Source organism: Hyperoodon ampullatus (genome assembly GCF_949752795.1).
Source record: "Hyperoodon ampullatus genome assembly, chromosome: 10".
In the NCBI taxonomy this organism is placed as follows: Eukaryota; Metazoa; Chordata; class Mammalia; order Artiodactyla; family Ziphiidae; genus Hyperoodon; species Hyperoodon ampullatus.
In genome coordinates, this window is record NC_136923.1 from 85,953,898 (window position 1) to 85,964,246 (window position 10,349).

The window sequence follows — 10,349 nt, forward strand, 5'->3', positions numbered from 1 at the left end:
CATTATAGAATATTATATCCTGGTTTTTTAATTTGACATTATATCCCATGTTATTAATTCTTTGAAACATTTTTTAGTTTTATAATATCCCTACATTTATATGCATACTAATATATTTGATTATTGTTGAATGTTTAGGTTGTTTTCCGTTATTTATTTAGCTGTTATACATAATATTATCTGGAGACTTTTTTTTTTTTTTTTTTTAATTTCTTGGTTGCATTGGGTCTTCGTCGCTTCCTGTGGGCTTTCTCTAGTTGCAGAGAGTGGGAGTACTCTTCTTTTCAGTGCGCGGGCTTCTCACTGTGGTGGCTTCTCTTGTTGCAGAGCATGGGCTCTAGGTGCGCAGGCTTCAATAGTTGTGGCACAAAGGCTCAGTAGTTGTAGCTTGTGGGCTCTAGAGAGCAGGCTCAGTAGTTGTGGCGCACGGGCTTAGTTGCTCCGCGGCATGTGGGATCTTCCCGGACCAGGGATCAAACCCATGTCCCCTGCATTGGCAGGCAGATTCTTAACCACTGCGCCACCAGGGAAGTCCACTGGAGACTTTTTACTAGAGTGTTTATTTATAAAACAGTGAAGTTACCAGAACAACCACAACAGGAGAAATGGGAAATTAAAGCAAAAAAATCTTGATCATTCACAAATTTGTTCATGTGTAGAGGATGTGGCTCTATCAATGGAATGTGAATTTTAGGTTATATTTTCCCATCTGCACAGACCAGATACACTCTTATCCTAATGCTTTTGTGGCTAATGGATGCCCATGCTGGATGTCTAGTTAAGGATTAGAGTACATAGAGCATGGTCAATTTGTCCAAATGGAACTCAAAATCCTATTTTTTATCATATTGTCCCCATATTCCAACCAACTGGATTTTTCCATCAGGGTCCAGTTTCCTGAGTGCAGACAGAGAGAAGGCCGAGTCAGGGGTCATTCAGGGTCAGGGTTTTGCCAGGCAAGTATGACTGAAATACAGGGGGCTGGGGACTTCCCTGGCGGTGCAGTGGTTAAGACTTCACCTGCCAATGCAGGGGGTGCAGGTTCGATCCGTGGTTGGGGAGCTGAGATCCCACATGCCTCACACCCAAAAAACCAAAGCATAAAACAGAAGCAATATTGTAACAAATTCAATGAAGACTTTAAAAATAAAAAGACAGTAAAAAAAGAACACTGTAAAAACTGTTTACTTGTATTTTCTTCACTATTATTTTTACATGTGACTGTTTAATTCATCTCTAAGTTATTATAGTAGCCATTATGAGGTGGAAATCCACTTTCACTTTTTTCTCATCTGATTCTTCATTTGCCTTGATATAGCTTTTGAATAATCTGTCCTTTTCTCACTAATTGGAAACATCGCCTTTCTAATATGCTAATTTTCATATATATCCTTGGGTCTGTTATTATGTATATCCTTGTGTCTTATTTATATTTTTAATGAGCATGTTCCTTTACTGTCAGAAGGTGACCTCTGTTTTCTTTTCACTCTGCAGTTTCCATGGTTCAGACTCTGCAGTCACTGAAAGATGAAAAACTGCTACAGGCCATGAGTGACCTTGCACCCAGCAGCCTCCCGGCCCAGCAGGAAATACTCAGGACTCTGGCTCTGCTCTTAACCGGGGATGACAGTGGAGTTAGTGAGGCTGTGATGCTTTACTTGGCAGCAGCCTCCAGAAACGAGCATTTCAGGGAAAAGGTAGGGCATGAAATGATGGACATCAAGGCAGAAGCTTGTTTAACTTTATGCCATTTACTATTAATAGTTTGTCATCTTTTCCTTTATAAAAATAATTTTCTTTCACTTATTAATATATTCTGTAAAATGATTTAAACTACAAAAATATACTGAAAATAGTTAAGTACCTGTAAGTCCAGCCCCCAGAGAAAACTGTTAATAACTTAGTGTACATTCCTTCAGATTTTTTCTATTTTATCCATGCTAACATGGATAATCATTTTTTTCTTAAACGAGATCACACTATTCTGTTGTGCAACTGGTTTTTTAAATGTAATATATCGTGGTTATTTTCTTTCCATGGCAGAACGTATCGATCTGCTTCATTCTATTTGATGGATAAATGGCATCTCAGTATATGAATAACCCATTATTTTCTTATTCCATATTGATGAGCATTTGTGTAGTTTCCAACTCTGAAAAATATGATGATGAACATACGTATGTATGTTCACGCATGTGCATTTCTCATGAGTAGTTTGGGGTTAAGTCATCAAACTATTGGGTCAAACAGCTAGAATATTTTTAATTTGAAAAGCCATCACTCCTGATGCTGGGGAAGAGGCAGTTTACCTCTCTCAGCTTTAATTCAACAGTCATCCAGGTATAATAAACATCTGCAATTCAAGCACATTGGGGCCCAGTACAAGCAAGGGCCTTGGTCCTCTGGGAGCCCTTTACAACTTGAGCAGTCATTCTAAAAATCAATTCATGTCAACCTTCAGATCAGCTCAAGAAAATCAAACTTGGTCCTTCTTGTCCTGGGGAGGTCGATGTTGAACTCTGAGAAGAGTTTGCTTAACTTTTCTAAGGCATTACATAAGCTAGCATGTGGTGAGATGCACTCACAGGAAGATATTCCATTCTAATGCCATTTTGGCCCAAGAGCATGAACTTCATATTGTTCTTTCCTACAAAGTTCTGATCTTTTGGTAGAATTTGCTCAAAACTCTCTTCTATGGGCTGAATACCGTCACCCCCACTGAAAGAGTAAGACACAAGAGGCCATGTATTATGTGATTCCAGTCATAGACTAGAAGGCATGATGAATTGAGTAAAGAGACAGCTCTTTTAATAAACATGAATTTTAATGGATTTTTGTTATTGTTGTTCTGAAGGTAGTGCAAAATGTCTTGTTTTATCTGTAGCTTATCTCAGGGAGTAAAAATGATATATACATCTAAAACTACAAACAAATCAAAGTGTCTTCACAGCGTCCTTTCTTCTTTTTCAGGCCCTGCTCTATTACTGTGAAGCCCTAACAAAGACTGACCTCTGGCTCCAGAAGGGAGCTTGCCTGGCCCTGAAAAGCCTGAAGGTAAGGCTCAGCCTCAGAGCCCCTGGCAGGTCAGCTTTGAGCTGACTTTGGCTTTGAGACTAAGCCAGGTGCATAGAACAGCTTTCTTTCTGTATTTGGAAGTACCTGCTTTAGCAGCATTTCTCCTCTCCTTTACACTGTATATTAGTTCTGGAGTCCTTTTTGTCTTCTTCTTTAACTGAAGTAGAGTTGATTTACAATGTTGTGTCAATCTCTGCTGTACAGCAAAGTGACTCAGTTTTATACACATATATATTCTTTTTAAAATATTCTTTTCCATTATGGTTTATCCCAGGAGATTGGATATAGTTCCCTGGGCTATACAGTAGGACCTTGTTGTTTATCCATTCTAAATATAATAGTTTGCATCTACCAACCCCAAATTTAGTACCTAAATGTAACTTAGTTTTGTTAAAGCCGATACGTTTCAGAAAACAATTCCATTTTTCAATAGCCCACAGGAATCAGTTTGCCTCAGAATGACTGTTAGAAAATTATCTTCCATCCCAAAAAAGAGATGACATGCTGATTTCCTCAGTTTTTCTTGTGTACAAAAAAATAGCAGGGACAAATAAAATTGGCAAAGAAGTACTGAAATCCAGTGTGCCAATAAACTGCCAAATCCTTCCCGGAGAGCTCTTTTTTTACTAAGCAGCTCATCAATCTTAATTGTGTCAGAGGGAGGTGTAAATGAAAAAAGGGCTGAGAATTGCCAGCATTAAAGAGCTCGCCTTTCAGTAGTCAAGATTTAATGTTTCACCGACCTTAATCACAAAATATAAGATGAATCATCCTTGAGAAAAGAATGAAAAGGCCACACCTTAAGATTTGCTGAACTCTTGGGTTGGTGCAAGGACCTGCAGGCCTGATGGAACATGAAGGAAGGGATTAACACCTCAAAAGAAAAAGTTAATGACCTGTGAAGAAAAACAGCTCTGGGAAAATTTGCCTTCCTGTTACTTGGTCAAAAAATTACCTTGAAGTGGCCAAAAAAAGCCCACAGTGGTTGCTGTGTATTTGGGTGATCTCCTGATATACAGTGACAGGTCGGTGATCGTAGCTCTGATACAGAGTTAACATAAATTAAGACATGAGGATAAATGATCTGCACCAGTTTTTGTGGATTTATGTGCTGTGAAGCTTACCATAAAAGCTACAGTTTTAGGACTTCCCTCGTGGCCCAGTGGTTAAGAATCGGCCTGCCAATGCAAGGGACATGGGTTCGAGCCCTGGTCCGGGAGGATCCCACGTGCCGCAGAGCAACTAAGCCTGTGCGCCACAACTACTGAGCCCACGTGCCACAACTACTGAGCCCACGCACCTAGAGCCCGTGCTCCTCAACAAGAGAAACCACCACAATGAGAAGCCCGCGTACCTCAACGAAGAGCAGCCCCCGCTCGCCGCAACTAGGGAAAGCCCGTGCACAGTAACAAAGACCCACGCAGCCATAAATAAATCTATTAAAAAAAAAAAAAAAGCTACAGTTTTAAAGTCTAGCTTATCCAGAGTCTGGGAGCACCAATTCCTCTCCTTTACCTTTTTCTCCTAGAGGATAAGATCCTTTGTGCTGACTAAAAGACCTCTTTCTAAACCATCTGCAGCCCCCTAGCTCCTGAAAGGGGCTCCATGCAGCATGATGTGAAAAACAGTGCAGACTCAACCAATCAACTCTTGTTAACTTGTCAGGGAAAAAAATTTTTTTTAAATTAATCATGGCAAACAGCTGACATTTTTCTTTCCTATTATCAAAATGAAAACAAGCTTGAGAGGTCAAGGTCCCCAGATCCAGTGGCCCTCCGATTTTAGGTTCCCCATCTGTCTTAGTGGGCTAAAATAACCCAGAGTCTACCCATGCAGCTACCATTTCATAAGCCTACCTTTCTTCCAGAAAAGAAAACTGTAATTTGTTACCCAATATCGACTTCTCAAAATGACAGGAAGAGCATTTTATTTCATAGCAGGATCTCTTTCGTCTACCTGCCTTCAATACTGGTGTTTGTAGAGACACCTGCTGGGCCCTCTTCTCCCTCCACGAGTCCTCCCTGGGGAAACATCAACTCCTACGTTTTCCATCATCATCTCTATGCTAATAATTCCTCGTATTTCCAGTCCAGGTCTTCCCTTCCCACCTCTGATCAGCTTGCTCTTAGGTATCTCCCCTAGGAAGTCACCTCGAACGCCACCCATCTCACCCCCACCTCTAGTCTCTGGTATCTTAGTGGATTGTACAACCGTCTCTCAGTAGCTCAGGCCAGAAACCTAGGAGCCATCAGTGACCCCACCCTCCCCCTCATCCTCCACATCCAACCAGTCTCCTCATCCTGCGGATCCTATCTCCTTAGTAGCCGGAATTTGTCCACTCTTTATCCCCACTCTATTCACCTGGATTCGAGCTACCTTCCCACTCGTCTCTCTGCCTCCCTGCAGTCCATCCTCTCCACTGCAGTTAGAAAGCTCAGAATAAAAGACAACTCCTTCTTAAAACTCTTACATGGCTTCCCATGATCTTAGAATGATGTCCAAAATCTTTAATGTGGCTTATAAGCCTCCCCTCGATTTGGACCCTGTAACAAGCTATTCCCCTTACCTAGAATGTATTTCCTTCTCCACACCCCCAAACACTACACATACACACACACACACACACATACACACACACGCACACACATGTACACACACACATACACACACACACACACCCCTACCATGTGCCCAAACTTGACTAACTCCTCTAAGATATCACCTCCTCCAGGAAGACTTCCCTGATCAGACCAGGCTGCATTTCCCAGTCATGTTCTGCCCTACCACCCTGACTCAGCCTATCATTCATCATAATAATTAGTTTACTTGTTTCACTGTCTGTCTTTCCACCAGACTGTAAACTCTTGAGGGCCAGGACCATGTCATGTTCCTGGCTTGAGCCTCCCAGACCCTGTGAACTGCCTGGTTCACAGAGTGCTCAGTAAATGTTTGTAGAATAAACAAATAGAAGAATTCCCATCCTTGATCTTTATTCCCCTCCTCTATTTTAGTATATAGACTAAAATTAGGAATTCTTACATTAGAGCTGTTTTGGAGGGAATGAGATACAGTAGAAAGAACTAAGAGAATTGGATTCTATTCTGAAAAAGCAGGCTGGTCACTTCACTTCTCTAGGTCTGGAGTCCCCTGTGAAATAGGAACTTAGCTGAGCATCAGAGCTCCCACAAGTACAAATCCTGGGCTCCAACCCAGGAAGTTCTAATACAGTGTGTCTGGAGTGGCACCCAGGAATCTCTACTTTACAAGAGCACCCTAAGTCATCTTGATACTCAACTAGGTTTGGGAAGCCCTGGGTTTTTAAAGTCTGCTACCAGCTACGAAATGCTAAGTCTCAGGTAATCCCACACATAAATGTCAGAACACTATTTTAACTATTTTCTCCTTGTAGGCTACTGAAAGCATTAAAATGCTGGTGACATTGTGTCAGTCTGATACTGAAGAAATCAGAAATGTGGCCTCAGAAACTCTCCTATCTCTTGGTGAGTTCTTTTTTTTTTTTTACATGATTGTTTATTTCTGACACCCTCAAAGGGAATGGTAAGGAAAAGTTTCATGTGCCTTGTTTTAGCAATTTTTCCCCTATAGGCTATCAGCTCACACTTATACACACACACACACACACACACACACAGTATGACTGATCAATTTCCATCTCACCCCAGTTCCTCGTTCTAACTACATGGATGTTGAGGGAGAAGGTTGCTCTCTGGAGCCTTTCTAGCTGGTTTCATAGTCTGGGCACTATTTGGAATCAAGAACATAGAAATCAAACTGTCAAGCAGAGGTCAGAGTCAGGAATGCAGGTCGGATTGCCGGGTTGGGGTTGGCGCTACCTGGAGGACAGTGATGCGTTCCCCAGGATGCCCTAATCCCCCACGTACCACAGCCTCCCCCAGACTCTCAGGTTAACCTCTGATTGCCCTGCGGGCCTATTGCCCCTGAGCCCCGACACCAAAGAAAAGAAATGAAGTATTTATTTTTTTCTGGAATATCCAAATAACCCTTCTCCTTCACTTCACTCTAAGTATAAATACTATACCCCTCAAAGTCCTCGAATATAATCCGCTCTGTTATACTAGTTGGGAAAAAGCCACTGCCCTAGTGTGACTCTAGTAGCAGCTTAAGAATGTAAGGGAGGGCTTCCCTGGTGGCGCAGTGGTTGAGAGTCTGCCTGCCGATGCCAGGGACACGGGTTCGTGCCCTGGTCTGGGAAGATTCCACATGCCGTGGAGCGGCTGGGCCCGTGAGCCATGGCCGCTGAGCCTGTGCGTCCAGAGCCTGTGCTCCGCAACGGGAGAGGCCACAACAGTGAGAGGCCCGCGTACCGCAAAAAAAAAAAAAGAATGTAAGGGAGACTCTCATGGCACTTACAGTCACCGTGGCAATCACACTCATTGTCTGGTGCTCTTTCTTAGGGTTTAATAAGGCTTCATTCTGCTATTGATATATCATGCAATGCATAGAAATCTTAGGCAACATATGTGTGTTTAAAGGATAAAACAGTTACTCCTCACGGCTTGCTTTAGGCATAGAAATTATTTAATTCCCTAAAAATGTGCCCAGGGTATTATTAGCTTGAACTTCTTTTAGCCTTTAGTGTTCTGAAATAACAATGAAGGAAGGCATAGCCAGCAACGCTGCTCTTCCCACTGTAACCTGAGGAGGCTCATCCCTGTAGATGATCCAGATCCAGTTCAGCTGCACAGACAGCCGTATCTCAGGGTTGGTCATCACACCTGCTTCACCTTAACACTTTACAGATGTGGCTCCCCAAAGCCACCATAGCCCACCACACCACCGGTTCATGATTCTCAACACTAGATGCCCATTGGAATCACCAGGGAACCTTTAAAATACACCCGTACCTGGGCTCCACTTCAGATGATTCTGCTCTTGTCGGTCTGAGCTGGGCCTTAGCACTGGGATTATTAAAAGTCTCCCAGGTGGAGAACCTCTGAACTCAATGTTACGAATTTCCTTTGACCCTAAGGCACAAATACTGGTGTATTTTTATCTCACACAGACGACTGAATTAATGTAGTGAAAATAGTATTTTTGATGGGAATTGGTAAAAGATACTCTATGATAAAGGGCTGAGGGTTGTCACAGGGCATTTGAGGGGCTCCAAGCAGCCACTGTTTACCAACCCGTATGGAATTAATGCAATATTTGAACCCAGAGCTGTCCAGTAGATCTCTCTGTGATGATGGGGCTGCTCTATACGCACCGTCCCAGACGGCAGGAAGTATTCACGTGTGGCAGCTGAGCAGTTCAACATGGCTATTATGACTGAGGAATTAAAGTTTAATTTTGAGTAGTTACCATTTAGATGTAAACAGCCACCTGAGGCTGGTGGCCTCTCTATTGGACAGAGCAGTTTTCACCGTGGCTCTGGCCGTTCCAGTGCATCCCGACTGGAACCACACTGCCTGACACCCCAAGGCTCGAGCACTTTCTCCTCCAACACCCTGCCTGTTAAAGGACTAGCAGAGGAGCCAACGCATTTCCAAGCCCCTGAAAACTGAATCTTAGTAACAGTGAGATGCCCTGAAACCCCGGCCCGGGTTGTGTCACTGTAAAAAATATTGGGTAACACGTGCCAGGCACTGTTTTGAGGGATCTACATGGATTAGCTCATTTAATCCTCCTGAGACTCTAGGAGGGACAGTTAATCCCAATTTACGGAGGGGCACAGTGAGGCATGCTAGGGTTGCATGACTCACCCACGACACCCAGACCCAGTCAAGCACTGCAATGGAATCCTGACCCTCTAGGTCACCTGGATGCTGTAGGTTACTGGAGGAAGAACTGAAGACCTCTAAATTGGAATCTCCCTGTGAGCAAACTAGGAACTAGCCTGGTATTATTGGGGTTTTAAGTAGCATTCATTAGCCTAGGCATCCACAGGGGTGTGTGTGAGCGGGCGGGGAGTGTGGTATAAATGTGCTTAATTTAAGGGCACTCTGTCTCTCCTCCCAGTATCATCAGCCGGAAAGGCATTGCTGTTAATGTTTTATATTCAGGGTTTTGCATAAATATTTTGTTTCAAATAAAGGGTTCTACTCCAAAGTAAGAAAAAGTTGGAAACTATTGAATTAGGGAAAAAATAACGTTTGCTTCAGAAAAGTCAAGGCATGCAGAAACAACAAAAGAATCTAAAAATTGATGGCTTTTGCTTATAGAAGAGTTCACTACAAAGTTCTTTTAAATACACGCAAATCTCTACTTTTGTATCTAATGTATTACTGAAAAAGTTAAATGTACTGAAAAAAAAAAACCAACCAAAAACAGACTTTTGGTTTATTGAAAGGCCTTTATATCCAATAAATTATACAAATATAGAGGCAATATATTATAAATCCATGATTACACTCCTTTTCTAAAACCCACTAATATCAATATATTTCCAGCATTTCACTGTTTTTCTTCACAGTGAACTTCTGATTGAGCACAATTAATTATTTGCATCTTTGTCTCATTTGTATTAAATGTATGAAAGCCTGTTTCTTATCACTAGTTACCTGTACTTCATTTTCCCATTTTCGAATCATTTTTTCTTAAATAGGAAAAATGGAGTAAAATATTCAAATAATTTGCAAATACATGTTGGCTGTTCAAGATGGTACTACTGATAGAACCGGCCTAGTTGGTGGCTGGTAGACAGCATCACTACATGTGTACAGGGCAAAGAATAATTTTTTAGCAGAAGTTTGAAAGCCTAAACTTGATTTTATGACAGATCATTTGGATGTACCAATATCTAATGTATAAAAGTGAAAGTTATGTAAAAGTTCAATGCACTGAAATCAAGGACTAGCCATACTGAAATTACTAATGCACTTAAAATATAATCCATATAATTTCTCAGGAATAAATCTATTAGGTGAAGTTACTGACATCAAATGCCCATAGGACGTCTACTGTGTTTCACATTCTTTTAGTCTCTGGCATTAGCTCAAAAGTTCTTCGTTGTTCTAAACATTACCTAGAAAACAACATAATTAAGAATAGCCAAAGATGACTTTTCCTCACCTAAAGTCAACCTTAGCAAAATATAGCGACCCCTACCTAAACAACTGGTATTATTATTCTGAGTGATGAATAAAAAAGTTAAGTTCAAACTGGTATTCATTTTTGATGCTCTATATGCAGGAGAAGATGGGCGGCTGGCATATGAACAGTTGGACAAATTTCCTCGAGACTGTGTTAAAGTTGGAGGTCGTCATGCAAGTGAAGTTGCCACGGCCTTTTAA

At 41.7% G+C, this 10,349-nt stretch overlaps 1 protein-coding gene across 4 annotated transcripts in view; it reads left to right on the forward strand.

Annotated features, from left to right (window-relative positions):
- Positions 1 to 10,349, forward strand: part of RIPOR2 (RHO family interacting cell polarization regulator 2) — a gene marked incomplete at both ends in the record, with an annotated part of 214,228 nt that extends 203,879 nt beyond the window's left edge. For all 4 annotated transcript variants that reach the window (XM_079712740.1, XM_079712741.1, XM_079712742.1 and 1 more), the window contains 4 exons: positions 1,495 to 1,697; positions 2,971 to 3,054; positions 6,485 to 6,575; positions 10,249 to 10,349. In XM_079712740.1, the coding sequence (XP_079568866.1) occupies positions 1,495 to 1,697; positions 2,971 to 3,054; positions 6,485 to 6,575; positions 10,249 to 10,349 (479 nt within the window). The remainder of the gene's footprint in view (positions 1 to 1,494; positions 1,698 to 2,970; positions 3,055 to 6,484; positions 6,576 to 10,248) is intronic.